Consider the following 15061-nt stretch of genomic DNA (forward strand, 5'->3'; position numbering starts at 1 on the left):
GTCCATTGTGTCCTGTACTGCCCCCACCACTTCCAGAGGTCTCTAGCTCCACCCTGCCCCCTCCTATACCCCAAATGCTGGGGCTGGGCTAGGGGGCAGTGAGGGTGAGGGACCCACCTATAACGTGCTAGGAAGACCTGGATCCTGGCTCCTCCCCGGCTGCCCTCTGGCGCAGCTGGGAGCAGGGAGACACTGTCTGCCTCCAGCTCCTCTACCTCACTGGCTGTGTCCACCTGGGGGCAAACAGAAAGGGCTGGTTTCTCTTCAGGGCCTGGGGCCAAACGCCAAGCAGGCAGGTTTCCAGGCTGAGCCAGAGGACCTATTGCTTTAAGGAGGGAAAATGAGCACATACATGCTGCACAGGACCAGTGGCAAGGACCCCCTGATGCTCTCTAAATTAGTGCCTGAGACAGCACGTCCTGGCAGAGCCCAGCTGCCCTGGGCAGGGGCAGTGGGGATAACCCAGACCCCTCCCTGAGCCTCTACTGCACCCGCCAGGAAATAAAGCCACTTCCCTCATCTCAGAGGGGCCCAGGCCATGCTGGTGTGGGGAGTGGGTGTCAACAGAAGTTTGGTTTGGTTCCTTAAGGTAAAAACTCAGCAAAGTTGCCAGGTGCAGTGGCTCGCGCCTATAATTCCAGCACTTCGAGAGGCTGAGGAGGGCAGATTGCTTGAGCCAGGAGTTTGAGACCAGCGTGAGAAGCATAACAAAACCCCATCTCCACTAAAAATACAAAAATTAGCTGGGTGTGGTGGTGCACGCCTGTGGTCCCAGCTACTTGGGAGGCGGAGGTAGGAGGATTGCTTGAGCCCAGGAGGCAGAGGTTGCAGTGAGCTGAGATTGCGCCACTGCACTGCAGCCTGGGGGATAGAGCGAGGCCCTGTCTAAAAACAAACAAACAAACAAACAAAAACAAAGAAAAAAGAAACCCCTCAGCAAAGCTCCCCAACTGTAAATCGCTGGAAGCAAGGAGGCAGAAAGGAGGCAGAAGGAGCTTGAGAGGTCCCTGCATCTAGCCGAGTGACAGTGTGTCTGCTGTTCAGCTCTGGAACTCAGAACTTCCCGTCTACTTGCCCGGCCCACAGCCCAGGGCACCGCAACCTCAGGGCACCCCAATTCTCTGACCCTTGTTGAGGTTGCTGGGGTAGCCTGGGGAACAGGCTGTCTTCTCTTCTCTGCCAGTGCCTGGGAGAAGGGGACCAAGTGGGCAACCTCTCCACAACCACATCCAAAGCTGGCACCATCCTTCTATCCCACGAGGGGGCAATAGAGGCCCAGGGCTTCGTTCTACCACTTTCTGAATGTTTGGCTCTCAGAGCTGCTTCTGACCTGCCTCCTCCACCTTCTGGGGTTTGTGGGTAGAAAGAAGGATGAGTTGACGACCAGAGCTATGAGTGATGCCCAGGAGCTTAGTAATAATAACAGCTGCCCCATGTTGAGCACACATCCTGTGTGCCCCACACTGAGACAGGCAGGTTCCGTATTCATTTAACTCTCACGACAACCTTAGAAGGCAGGTTTTATTAGCTCCAAGATTCAGATAAGGAAACAGAAGCCCAGAAAGGCTCAGTGACTTGCCTAAGGCAAAGCTGGGATTTGGATCCTGGAACATGTGCTTTCTCATACAACCACCTGCTTTCACTACAGATGCTCTTAGGAACAGTCTCATTATGCAGATCCTGGTGCCCAAGTGTCTCCTCCATCCAGCCCAGCACTCCAGAGCCTCCCTGGGCCTCCCAGGGGTGGGCTGGGGTGGCCCCAGGTGGGGCTTGCAGGCAGGCAGTGGAGGGCAGGAAGGGCTCCACCTGAGCCCCTCGCCCACGGGAGGAATCCACAGGCCTCCCACCTCCCAACTTGGGACCCCAGAAGTTGCCACCCAACTCCTGGGGACCCCAGAAGAGGTCAGGGCCACCTGCCCTGCACCCTTCCCCCAAGCCAAAGCCAGAACTTCAGGCCCCACCCCAGCAATTACCTCAGGTGTAGGGCATGACTTGGGGCTGTTGTGGATGGACTCGGAGTGGGAGGAGTTGGAGAGAGACTCTGCCTTCTTGGCTGTCCTTCGAGGGACCCCAGTGAGAGTGGCAGGGGCAGGCTCGGAAGACTTTGGGGTGCAGCGCCCAGGGGAGCCCGGCGGGAGGTCAAGGTCTAAAGAGAAGATGGCACGTGGGCTTGGGGTCTGTGGCCTGAGGAGGGACCAGGAGATAGGGTGGTGCTTCTTGGATATGGGGACCAGGCCCTCCATAGCCGGGCTTCCTTACAAAAAGGGAAATATTTAGAGAGAAACTTACTAAATAGAGGTATAGCTGATTTACAAATACTATTTCACGTGATCGTCAAAACAGCTTGATGAGATGCATTTAATTATTCCTGTCTTACAGCTTATGAAACTATGGCCCAGAGAGGTTAAGCAGCATTCTCAAATCACAGTGACTGTCAAGTGAGTGGAGCTGGGACCACTGGATCCGACTGACCCCCAAGCCCCCACTCTGCACAAGGCCACACTGCCTGCTACTGACTCCTAGTGCCCAACCCCTAGGTCTGACCATTCAGGTCCTTTTGGAAGGAGAGGAGCAGTGGCCCACGATGCCTGGGCCAGACTCTGGGACAGTCACTCCCCTGGGCTTTATTTTTCCCCAACAGAACGTGGTTCTAGCCAGGCACAGCTCTAACCTGCTGTGTGACTTTGGATGAGTTGCTGGCCTTCTCTGATCCTGAACTCCTTGCTCTATCCAAAAGCCCAGGCCTGGGGATTCCAGGCCAATGCCACTGGGGTCCACCTTACCTTTGGGGCCAGACCCCCGGCAAGGCTGGGGAGTGGAGCAGCAGCAGGGGGGTGGTGGGCAGTCTCCAAGGCTCCCACAGTCCAGGGCAGATGTGAGCAGATCCAAGGGGCCTGGGTGCAGGCGGAAAGCCTGGAGTTCCTGTGCCAGGAGGCTGAACTGCTCGGTTTGGCTGCGGCACTGTTCTTCGAGCTCTCGAACCCGGGCCTGGGCCAAGACCCACCATGAGCCGCCAGGCCCCTCAAAGCTACCCAGTGCCAGCCCGTGCCATCTGTACACAGCCCTACACTGGGTTTCAGGTCATATCCATCCACCCAGCCCCAGGCCTGGGCACCAGCCTTGCCTTGGCCACCCCACTGTCCTTAATGCATCAGAGCGGAGGGTGAAGTCCTGGGCTGTGTCCTGGGACATCTTCACCCCAGCCCCCTCCAGAGCCAAGGCCGGGGCCTGCCACACACTCACCAACCCTCAGGCCCTAGGCGATGGCACTTCTGCCTCTGGCTGCTTTCTAGGCCAACAGGGATCATTCCCACCCCATCATCACCACCATCACCGCAGGAGTTTTCTCAGCTCCACTGCTCATCACCCTCCCACAATCAGCAACTCAAACCCGTTCCCTGAGAGAGGTGGGCAGGAAATTCCACAGGGGAGCCAGGGATGTCTTTGTGATGGGAATGGGCCAATGCCCGGGAAGTTTTCTCAGGTCTGAGGAGAGTCCCAATAGCAGGGGCTCTCTCCGGCCACTATGGCGAGGCTCCTAAGTTAGACTGGTGATGAACTTCCTCATGATCAGGGTGGCTAGAGAGGGGAGGCCCAGTGTCTGACAGACACGGCGGCAGGCCTGGGACAAGGGGACAGCCGCACGTGTCCTGTGGGAACTCCACCCCCTATGGATTCTCATGCCTGCTCCCAGTGACACCCCCTCTGCTGGATGAGAGAGGGGGACTGCCTGGGCCCTGAGGGAGGAGATGCAACTCAGCCAGCCTAGAGAGGTGTGGGGAAGTGGAGAACGAGGCGCTACCTGCATGGAATCCAAGGTAGACTGTTGCAGGAAAGGAAGCAGAGAACAGGTTAGAACCCTGAGCGCTGTGGGTTGCTAACCCAGAGAGGGAGGCGGAGAAGGGGGCCTAAGTGGATATCATCCAGTCAGCTCCCTGAACTGACTAGCAGTTCCTAAATGGAAGGATATCTCAGGGTGAAGGCAGCCTCTGGGGGTGGCAGCAATGGGAGACTGCTGCCACCAGACTTGGGAGCCCCCTGCCCAGCCGTGCCCACCCTGAGAAATAGGCCAGTGGTGGAGGGGACTCCCCCAGGTCCTGGAGCATTTAAGGGCCCCTCCTGCAACCCCTCTCCCCACCGCCATAGTCCATTTCAGCTCTATCTGGAGGTCCCCCGCCTTCCTCCCAAGATGGTGGAACTGGGGGCCACTTCCAGGCGCCCTACCTCCAGCAGCTGCACGGCTCCTTCATGTTCCCTCTGGGCTTCCGCCTGGGCCTACAGGTGGGGGGAACCAAAATACTGGAGGGAAGGAGAAGGAATGGGGTGGAGTAGAGAGGGGTGCGAGGGAGGAAGGGTAGAAAGGACAGAGGCAGGGGAGGAAGAAGCCGGGAGAAAGAAAAGGGTAGGGAGAGAGGGAAGAGGGATAGGGAAGGGGGAGGCCGAAGGGTTTCTCCCTCCTGAACACCCACCCTGAACCATACCTTAGACCAGAAGGCAAAGGGGTCCAGGAGAAGCGTGGCTGAGTCAGCTCCCCTCTTTCCTGAGCAACCATCCTCCCAGTTTCCCCCCTACCTCTCTGGATGCTCCTTCTCAGCCTCTTTTGCCTGCTCCCTGTCCCCCATTTTGAATGTTAGGGTTACCCCGGACCCAGTGCTGGGCCCAGTTTATATTGTCTACTCTCTTTCTAGGGCTCCCATCTACTCATACAACTAAACACACTGGTGGCTCCAAATATCTCCAAGACCAACTTACCCATAACCCCAGGCTCATGTATCCAAGTGCCTGTGGACAGCTCCCCTTGAATGTTTAACACGCAGCTCAGACATGGCCCAAATGGAACTCAGCACTCGGGATGACCTACCTCTCAGATCTGCTGCCCCTTCATCCTTCACCTCACGGAGTATGAAGAGCCCCACCCTCCACCAAGGTTTATACAGCAAATGGCTGTCAGAGAAGGGATTCAACTGGAATCCCACGGGGATCCTTGTCAATTCTTTTTTTTTTTTTTGAGATGGAGTCTTGCTCTGTCGCCCAGGCTGGAGTGCAATGGTACGATCTCAGCTCACTGCAAGCTCTGCCTCCCGGGTTCAAACAATTCTCCTGCCTCAGCCTCCTGAGTAGCTGGGACTACAGGGGCCCACCACCATGTCAGGTTAATTTTTGTATTTTTGGTAGAGACGGGGATTCACCATATTGGCCAGGCTGGCCTCGAACTCCTGACCTCAAGTGATCCACCCACCTTGGCCTCCCAAAGTGCTGGGATGACAGGCATGAGTCACCATGCCCAGCCAGAACCTTGTCAGTTCTATCTCTAAAACATAACTCAAACCCAGGCACTTGTCTCCCCTTCCACTGCATGCATCTCTGTCCAGACAGCCACCATCTCCCTCCCAGGCCACCGCCCAGGCCCTGCTCCACGCCTGCTCCCACAGTCCACCCTCCATAATACCAGCCATGTGATCCTGTAAAATTATGACTCAGATCATGTCACTCCCCCACTTAGGATCTTTCAGGAGCTTCTATCTACTCACAGAGCAAAATACCCAAACTCTTCCCATGGCCGTTAAGGCCCGACAGGATCGGGTTCTTGTCTACTCCCACCACGCTGCCCATCCCTTGCTGTATTCTAGCCACATTGGTCTCAGGCTTCTTCAGCTCTTCCCTGCCACAGAGCATGTGCATGTCTACACCTCCTGGCTGGCAAGGTCAATTGTCACCTCCTCAGGGAGGCCTTCCCTGATGACCTCTAAAGTGGCTCCTCACCCCATCCCAGTCACTTTGTCACATCACCCTGTTCTTCTCCACCACTGTGCTCATCAGTGTCTGAAATCAGCTCACTCATGGATGCTAATTTGCTGACTGCTCAGGGACCTGGTCTTTGTTCCCCACAGTCTCCCCGACGCCTAGCACAGTGCCGGGCACACAGTAAATGCTTGTGGAATGAGTGAGTGGCAAAGCTGGTGTCCAGCAGCCTGCCAGCTTCCCTCACTGCCGCCCCACCTGCTGCAGTCTCCGGACCTCCTCCTGCTTCTCCCGTAGGCTGAGCCGAGCCTGTTCATGCTCCACCTCCAGCTGCTGCCGCCGCTGGGCCACCTCCCGCATGTGCTGAAACACAAGATCTGAGTCAAGGCCAGAGCCCCTACTTGGCCATTTCTAGAGAAGATCTAAGATGAGGAAGCCTCAAACACCATTTGCTCCAGATTCCTCTATTACAAAGGAAACTGAGCCTGGAGCAGCTCCAGGCCCAGGCCTCAGAGCTAGTGCCCCTCACTAAGAATATTCTGCTGTCCCACTTGCTCCCCATGCCAGGGCCCAGCACCCTCTCCCACCTGCACCATCTCCTCACCTTCAGCACTTGCTCCAGGCTCTCCAGCTTGCTCTGCAGGCCCTGGCTCTTGCGAAGGGCTGAGTCCCTCTCCTGTGTCACCCCCAGGAGCTGGCCCCTCAGCTCCGCATTCTCCCACTCCACCTGGCGAGGGGGCAGTGGCAGGGAGTTGGGTGGGTGAGCCTTGACCCACCAGCACCCTCACAGGGGGAACGGTCCCCTACCCCTGCTCAGGGGTGGAGGAGAAAGCCCCTTGGCTGGGGACCGGGGCCGTGGTGGGAGCACAGGTCTCCACAGCACCTGGGCGGAAGTGGTACCTGCTCCTTCTCTGTGGCTCTCCCACTGAGCCGGGAGTTCTCCTCCACCAGGCGGGCATTCTCATTCTGCGCTTGTCTCAGCTGCAGTTCCTGAGCGGGCGGAGGAGCTCTCAGGAGGGAGCCCAGCACCCACATTCCCCCTCTCCCCACACAGAGGACCCTGCCCTCCTCCCAGGCAAGGCCTTCCTCCCCTGCTGGAACCTGCACCAGCCAGGAAAGGAAAGGAGCAGGAGGGAAAACGTGTTCTTGAGGGCAGCAGGGGTGGGAGCAGAGCTGAGAGGGAGCCCACCACCTGGCTGGCCGGGGCGAAGGGAGGAGCTGGCCTCTGGGTTGCCCTCAAGAGCTCACCAGCTCCTCACATCGCCTCTGCTTTTTCCGGGCTTCCTGCTCCAGGCTCTCGCATTTCTTCCGCTTCTTGCTGAGCTCCGATTCCTGTGGGGTCAGAACCAAGTGCTCCTCATGAGGGAAGGTGCATCTGCCCACAGCAGGCTGCCTCCAGCCCTTGACCTAGGACTTACCAGCTGCTGCACCCTCTGCTCTTTCTCTGGCTCCCCTAGAATCACGGGTAGGTTGTCCGCATCCTCCTGGGGCGTGGCCTGGAAATGCCCAGGGGCAAGGGGCTGGCACCTGAGAACAGGGCCCCAGGGCAGCCTGCCCAGAGCAGGTTCCCACCCCATCATTCAGCCAGCAAGAGATCCCTGCCTAGCAAGAGCAAAGAGGGGTACTGTCTGCCCACCCACCTCCCATTGTCTCCAGCTGATGTGTAAGTACAAAGGCTGCACCCCTGTGTCCTGGAGCCATAAGTGCTTTGAGATCCTGGGACCCACGTGTGCCCTGGGAGATGGGTCCTTTATCCAGGCCAAAGCTTTCCCTTTTTAGCTTCCAGCAGCAGCCCTGCTCTGCACTCAATAACTGTCCTGGGTGTCCTTCAGCGACTGGCAGAGAACTAGGAGGCTGCCTGGGCCCCCGGGGACGTGGTGTTCCCCAAGATAGGGGTTCCGTATCATCCAAATCTGGGCTTGGCCTAGAGCAGCGCAAGTCCAGCCAGACCCTTCTCCTGGCTTCCCCCAAGCCCACCCTACCACACCTTCCGATTATCCGTGCAAACTTTCGGGGAGGACAGGTCTTGATGGGAGGTGCATCTCCCTTCCAGGGCCAGCCAGGGAGACAAAATCTGAGCAAGAAGCCTCCCCCCACCCGGAGGTCTTGGTCACTATCAGATCACTACCTGGTCTCTCCTCCCAGCCCTCTTCCCAGAAGGAAGAGGACCTACTTGCTGCCTACCTAGGATGATGGAGAGAAGCCAGACCCCTAAGTTCTGGGGGTCCTGAGCGGGTCCCTGGCCCTCAAGACAGGGGCTGCCTAAGCCCCCCGCTCAGTGAGGGTTGCCTGTACCTGGAGCCGGGGCGGACGCACCGCCGCCCCGGGTAGCTGGGGCCAGGCCTGGCCAGCCAGGCGGGCGCTGACGGGGGCGTCCCCGCTCTACGGAGGCGGCGGGAGGAGGCGGCGCGGGCTGGGCCCCGGGCGGCTGCCAGGGCAACCAGGGATTTGCGGCCGGGCCGTACCACTGGCAGCGCGGCAGGGGCGGCCGGCCAGGCCCCGCTGGGCGCAGGCCTATGGAGGGCGGAACCCTGGAGCCCCCAGGGGAGGGCACGGCGCAGGTACGAGCACGGGAGACTTGGAGGTGGACCCTGCCCAGGACGGGAAAGCTCCCCAGCCCCTGGGAGTGCGCACACCACCACTGAGTCCTTGGGGTTCTGAGCACGGTGCAGGGGAGATACCGGTGGTCGTTCCCCCCACCCATCTGCACGCACCCACACACCTGCCCTTGCGCCGGCGCTCACCTCTCCCGGGGCCCCGGGAGCAGGCGCCCCTGCTCTGGCCTGGAGAGCAGGGCCCGGGGGCCAGGACGGCGGGAGCGGGGGCGTCTCCCGCTGGTTGCGCAGCGCGATCTGCCTCTGCAGCCGCAGCACCTCCCGCTGGGACTCGCGCAGCAGCCGATCAAAGTCCCGCACGTGGAGCCACTGGGGACCCTCCTGAGGTTGGGGGACAGGGACAGGGAGGGGACTCAGGCCTAACCCTTGCCCGCCCCATGCCATCCCCTGCAGAGCCCTTCGCCTTGCTGGAGGGGCTCCGATGCGCGGGACTGTGCACACCCTCCCATGGGTACATGCCTGGTTACATGTGCATGCGTATGTGGCCACATGCTCCCGCGAGCCCCTATGCGGTCATTCTCAGTAACTTATTTCTTGGGTGCTCTCAATGTGCCCAGCACTGTGCTAAATACCTTGTGAACATCCCTTCACACAGGGGATATGTGGATGCATACAGCCAGACCCACCGGCAAACAGCCTCAAGCCTGGAGCACAGAAATGCCCAGGTCTGGGACTCGTGGCTCCACCCCCTTCTCCCCTCTCCCACCTGGGCCGTTGCCAGGGGAACCTACTCCCAGCAACCTCCACCCTCCCTTTCATTTGCGTCTCATTAACATCTTGTCTGCATCCCACAACAGGCAGATGGCCCTGTGCAGGGCTGAGCTGGAAGAGGTGACCAGGGCCTCCTCGCACCTTGCCCACCAGAGTGAGCCTGGCCTGCAGCTCCCTGCACTCCCGCTGCAAGGCAGCAATCTGCTTGTCCTTGGCCAGCAGTGCACTGGCTGTCTCACTGAGGTCCCGGGCTCGCTGGCGGGCTAGGGCCTTCCGACACAACTCCAAGCTGGTCCCCGGCCGGGGCAAGGGGGCACTCACCTAGCCAGAGGAGGGGTAAGGCCAATGGTCACCTGAGGGCTGGGGCACTTCTCCCACTCCTCATCTCCTCCCAAAGGAGAAGTTAGCATGAAAACCTAGGGGGGTAGCCACCTGCTTCCACCTTGACTGGGGTCTCAGAAAACCAGCAGCCTCACTCTACCCCATCCCAGCAGTTGGAAAGGATTAACTCTACATCTGAGTTTAGGATCAAAGGATGCTGCTAATTTGGGGCTGCCACTGTGATGGGTCTCATCCCTGCCCCCACTCCAGCTCTATACCCTGAGATGAGCTCAGCAGAAGGCTGCCGCCAGCACCAGCACGTGGTAATCCAGAATCCTGCTCCCTGCCTGCTCAGGAACCTCCCCATCCAGCTCTTCTCTGCCCCCTGCAGCTCCAGAAACCTTTGGCCTCCTTGCCTGGCCAGCCTCTGCCCTTCCTGCACCTTAGCCCCTAGATTCTTGCTTTCCTAGGTGCTGAGACTGTGACTCCCAAGCTTCAGACAGCCCTCAGGCCCAGCCCTGGCTCCCCTCTTCCTTGGTCACCCAGCCTCTGCCCAGCAGCCTCCTTTCCTCACCACCCTCAGGTTCGTTTCCTGCAGCTTTCGGGCCCTCTCCTCCAGGCGCTTGGCAATGACCGCCAGCTCGGCGTTCTTCCTCTTCAGCCTCCGCACCTTCTCTTCTGTCTCAGGGAAGCTGCTCTTCCTCTGACAAGGGGTCAGGCAGAATTGGGGCATGTAGGGAGCACCCCACAGACCCAGTCCTAACAGCCCAAGTCTTGGGCTAGAGCCCTAGGCTCACAGTGGGGTCCTTGGCAACTCTAGGCAGGGGTTCACCCTCTCTGGGTCTCAGGATTTTGTCACCTCCATTGAGCCCCCACTTGGAGAGATGTTCATGGGGTGAGGAGGGCACTGAGGCAGAGGGCCTGGCTCCAGCCAGAACGCAGCACCCCAGTCTCCAAGCCTCACCAGCATCTGGTTTTCCTCCTTAAGGATGGCACAGCGCTGCCGCAGCTCCCCCAGGGCCCTCAGCAGCTCCAGATTGGGCCTGTCCCCAAAGCTCATATTCAGCTTGGCCTGGCATGGGAAAGGACCGAGGACAGCACCTCAGAAACCCACGTCACCCAGCCAGAGCCTTCCCTGTGGAAGCATCCCCCATCCATGGTCCAAGGAGACATGGAGATGAAACGGTTTCCCCTATGTCCCAGGCCTTCAGAGAGGAGCAGAGGAGGCCTAGGAGAAGGAACTGTCCAGTCCTCCCTGTCCACATAGGCGCCCCCAAACCTGGCACCCTCCTGCTCCTCCCTGATCCTTCCCATTCCTACCCATCTTCTCCTCCAGGGACATGCCAGCTCGAGCTCCCACTCCCATCCCTCCAGACTCCCCTGCCCTCCCCCAAAGTCCTGTTCCTTCCCTCTTCTACAGGAGCCTGCTCACACCCACCCCAACCCTGGCTCAGCCCAGCACCAAGCCCCCTCCCCTCAATCTACTTCCTCTGCACTGATTCTCTGTGCACCTCCACACTCCCCCTGTATCCCCCAGCCCCTAAGGACAGACAGACTCATGGAAGAAGAGACACAGACAGACACACTGTCAGGGGGAGTCACAGAGAGGGACGGGGCAGCGGCAGGGCCAGATCTAGACAGACAGGCAAAGAGGGTCAGAAGGACAGACAAATGACGAAAGAAATGGAGCCCCTCAGATTTCTGCTCGATGAAGAGAGGACAGATAACCACAGAGATGGACCCACAGACAGGCCAAGAGAGGACAGGTGGGCATTGGGGATGCATACCTCGCCTCACCTCCTGGCCAGGCTGGAGGACATGGTGAGAGACCCCCACCTTGCAGACCCCAGCCCTCCACAGATCCCTTACCTTTGGGAAAGCCTCCACTTCCTCATCCTCTGGCCTCTGGCAGGCGGGTCCAGAGCTGGATGCTTGCTGGCCCAGGCTGGGCAGACAAGCCTCTGCTCCTTCAGGGTCAGTTCCCCCCACGGGCCTGGAGCTCCCGTCTCCTTTGGGCTTGGAACTCTCCTCAGACCTCAGTTCTTGAAGCTGCAGAGCTGCCGGAGGAGTATCAGCGACGCTTGGGGTTGCACTGCTAGGTTCACCCCCTCGACCTGGAGTCCAGCTATGCCAGGTGGGCAGTGCCCATGGCTCCATGGCTCCAGGGTCCCCAGGCCGTGGGAGGGTTGTCAGTTGCTCCATGGTACTGCCAAGGGGCCCCAGAACCCGGGCCGGGGGACATCACCCAGCCAGGTGGGGGGACTGGCGAGGGTCATGCCAGGCCAGCCCCTCTCCCCTCTGAGCTCTTGCTTCACCGATGCTCCATCCAAGGTTGGCTGAGCTCTTCCCCACCCACAAAGGAGGCTGCAGAAGGCGCCAGGGCTGCTGGAGCTGGAGCCAGGGGTATGTGAGCTATGTTTGCTGGTAGCTGTGTGTGTGCGCGAGTATGTGGAGGACCGAGGGTGTCCCTGTGGGGGTGGGGAGGATGTGCAGAGGCCACCGACAGCTGCGCCTGGGTGAGGGTGCGTGTGTGTGTCTCCAGGTCTGTCCGTGCAGGTCAATGCTGTCTCATGTGTTGGGAAGATGGGTGCCCCCACTTCTGTGTGTTGAGGGGGGTGGTGCTGTGTGTCACTGTCTGCCCATTTCAGAGTTGCCAGTTGTTTCTGTGTGTGTGTGTGGGTGTCTGTATTGCAGGGCTGTGGCAGTATGTGATGCTGTCCCTGGTTGTATCTGAGTGTGTCAGTGTCGTGCAGCTGTGTGCATCGGTGTCGTTGTGTGTCTGTCAGTGTCTGTGGGTCTGGCCGTCCGTCGCAACCCCTCAGCCCGGCCAGGGGCTTCAGGAGCTGCTGGGGGTGATCCCCAGTGGTCCGCTGTGGTCCTTTATCTCCGGCTCTGCTCTCTGCTGCTGCTCTTTCGCTTGCTGGGTGGCTGGGCTGGTCCTAAGGAGGCCTGGGTCGATGGGCTGCTTGCCTCATAGTCTCAGCCCCTGCTGGCCTCTGCTCTGGGGACTGCAGGGGTCCCTTACAGTCCAGGAGCCTCGAGATGGTGGGCTCCGAGGAGGGCTGAGCCTCAGAATTGGGTGGGGGGGTGAGCCGGGAAGAGCCAGCCCTCCCCTCCTCCTCCTCCTCCCCTCCCACCCACCAATAGGAAGTCGGCTGCTGGTTTCCATGGTGATGGCGCTGGACTGGTGGGCTGAACCGGCTGACAGGGTCGGGGACAGAAGGAAGAGCAGGTTTCTCACGGCATGTCAGCCCAGGGCTCCCACATGTGGCCTCCCACCCTCATCTTCACACATTCTCACACCTTCCGGAGTACAGAGGCGAGCGGGGTGCAGATGGTCCTCCCTACATCGGGTGAGACTGATAGAGACAGAACGGGGGAGGGTATGACAGAGATCCAGCCACAGAGAAGGGCAGAACTAGAAAAGATGGGACTTGAGATGAAACAAAGAGAGAGACAGAAACCAAGAGACAGAAACCAGGAAGACAAGCAAAGAGACAGGTAGAAATAGATGGAGAATTCCTTCTGCTTCCTCCTGGCAGATTGCACTTGGGGGGCAACCTGGCTGTCCCAGGCCACCAGGGAAGCCCACATGGCCTGTTGGGTTGGCTTTGTCCCGAATTGCCTGGAAGTTCATCTTCTGTCTAGCCTTAGATCTTGTTGCTAAATAATTTGGGGGACAAGGACGTGAGAATCCCCTCAGCCAGGAGTCAGTCTATATGCAGTGGCAGGGGTCTAGACAGAGTCCCCAGAGCCAGGGGTGTTGGGAGAAGCCCCGAGAGGCAGCCCCTCTTCCCTCTGAACCCGGGACTCATTAGGCAAGCCAGTTTCAGCCAAGGTCGGGGGCCCTCGTGTGGCACCCCCACAGAATAGCAGCGGTGATACTGAACCCTAGAGCCCCTGACTGTGGGCTCCACCCAGGCAAGAGCCAATGGAACTGGAGGTAGGGGGTGCATGGGGAGGAGTGGACATCTTCACTTCCCTAAAGCAGTGTGTAGGTCAACACGCACACCACTGCATGATGTGTTGCTGTTTAGGTCAGAGTATATATGCATGCCATTATGTGCATGCGTGTGTATAGTATGCATCTATAGAATAGACATTATCTATTTCTGTATATGTGAAGGGGCCATTGTGTGTATATATGTGTGTGCTATTATGTGTCTATGAGTCACATAATAAAACGTAACAAAAACACATTGGGTGTATCTGTATGTATGTTTCTGTGTCATTGCATCTATGTTTGTTTGCCACTGTGTCTATGTGTGTGCTGTTATGTGCATGGGAGGCTATCATTGCATGAGTTTATAAATTACAACACATCATGATATATATAGATATGGATGCTACTATATGGCACAATATAGTAATTGATTACACAATATATGACATGCTCATATCGTCATGTAAATATGCATAATGACATGGTTTGATTTATATATATATATCACCATGTATCTATGTATTCTATATTTATCATGATATATGAACATGTCTCTATCTATGTATGTGTATGGAGCCACCGTGTTTATTATGCAAATGTCACTGTATGTGTGTGCTCTTCTATGTGTAAGACACGCCCTATGTTTCTATCATTGGATGTGTGTACTACTGAATATGTATGTGCCCTGGGTGTGTGTAATCCCTGTGTGTGTCATGCCAGTCATGTCACATGTGTGTGTGTGTGTTACTGGCACACTGAATGGGGCCTCTGTGTGTAAATGCATTTGCATCTCAGTGTGTGCTTTGTATATGAGTGTCTGTGCCCTTGTCTAAGATGCTGTGTATGTGCCACAGTGGATTTTGCCCAATTTTTATATGACCTAGGACCCCCTAGACTTTCTTAGATTAAAACTGGATGTAGGCAGCTTTCAGTTTGGGTGTGTAGGGGGGCAGGATAGGGCCAGAGCTAGGGTAGAAGGTGAGAGGATGCCTTACATCCCTGCCCCTTTCTGCAGATGGCCCAGGCCCTTCTCTCCTCCGGCTGTGGCCTGGCCAGGCCCAGAGCCCTCTTCTGATCTCATAGGCAGGGCCAAACCCGTATCTTCTGGAGGAGCGACAGAGGTTCTCCCTCCCAGCCCTTCTGTGTGCTCATACTGTCCATGTGCCTGCCGCCCGCATTCAGCTCCCCACCCCAGCAACAGAGTCTCAGACAAAAGAGAAGCACAGTCCAGTCTTTATTAGCATTGGGTCCCTGGTCCCACCACCCATTCCCCTCCACGTACCATCCCTTCCCACCCCTTCCTCGTCCTTGCGGCTGCGGCTGCATCAGGGTTCCACATGTCCAGCCCTCCCCGCCCCCAAAGACTGCAGGGCAGCAGAGGAGCTGCTGTGGCCTTTCCCCAGCTGTCCGGAACCAGGAAGGGCAGGAAAGCCATGGAGGCCTTTCAGGCATCTGGGCGGGGTAGGGAGGGGCCGTAAGGTGCTCACCTGTCACACGAGGTCCCCGAGCGCCGAGGAAGATGGTGGCGGGCAGCGGGCGGCAGCAGTGGCGTGATCTCCGAAGCCCACAGTACACTCATCCATAAAGTAGGAAACACTACACCCTCCAGTGCTGTTAGTAGTGCTTTCTACTTTATGGGTGACTGCACTGTCTGTCTGTCTGTCGGCGTGTACTCTTCAGGCTGCCCAGGCCTCCTGACTCCTGCTCCAAGAGCCCCCCAGCCCTCCTT

General features: G+C 58.2%; 2 protein-coding genes across 15 annotated transcripts in view; one reads left to right on the forward strand and one right to left on the reverse strand.

Annotated features, from left to right (window-relative positions):
* Nucleotides 1-12436, reverse strand: part of TSPOAP1 (TSPO associated protein 1) — a 27407-nt gene extending 14971 nt beyond the window's left edge. For 6 of the 13 annotated variants that reach the window (XM_034942557.3, XM_034942555.3, XM_034942556.3 and 3 more), the window contains exons 1-15: nt 11259-12436; nt 10354-10461; nt 9964-10092; nt 9210-9389; nt 8487-8678; nt 7161-7238; nt 6991-7074; nt 6643-6732; nt 6347-6469; nt 6001-6105; nt 4225-4275; nt 3803-3823; nt 2784-2988; nt 1974-2146; nt 118-233 (exon numbers count right to left, since the gene is read on the reverse strand). In XM_034942557.3, coding sequence (XP_034798448.2) covers nt 118-233; nt 1974-2146; nt 2784-2988; nt 3803-3823; nt 4225-4275; nt 6001-6105; nt 6347-6469; nt 6643-6732; nt 6991-7074; nt 7161-7238; nt 8487-8678; nt 9210-9389; nt 9964-10092; nt 10354-10461; nt 11259-11591 — 1988 coding nt within the window. In that variant the 5' untranslated portion in view covers nt 11592-12436. Of the gene's footprint in view, nt 1-117; nt 234-1973; nt 2147-2783; nt 2989-3802; nt 3824-4224; nt 4276-6000; nt 6106-6346; nt 6470-6642; nt 6733-6990; nt 7075-7160; nt 7239-8037; nt 8083-8486; nt 8679-9209; nt 9390-9963; nt 10093-10353; nt 10462-11258 lie in introns of those variants that run through there. The other 7 variants (XM_034942560.3, XM_003817382.5, XM_034942559.3 and 4 more) reach the window with 6 other exon arrangements.
* The window catches only part of LOC103785903 (uncharacterized), a 25550-nt gene continuing 22292 nt past the window's right edge, over nt 11804-15061 (forward strand). For both annotated transcript variants that reach the window (XM_063598782.1, XM_063598783.1), the window contains exon 1: nt 11804-12742. In XM_063598782.1, coding sequence (XP_063454852.1) covers nt 11804-12742 — 939 coding nt within the window. The remainder of the gene's footprint in view (nt 12743-15061) is intronic.

Source organism: Pan paniscus, chromosome 19 (assembly GCF_029289425.2).
Source record: "Pan paniscus chromosome 19, NHGRI_mPanPan1-v2.0_pri, whole genome shotgun sequence".
Taxonomy (NCBI): Eukaryota; Metazoa; Chordata; class Mammalia; order Primates; family Hominidae; genus Pan; species Pan paniscus.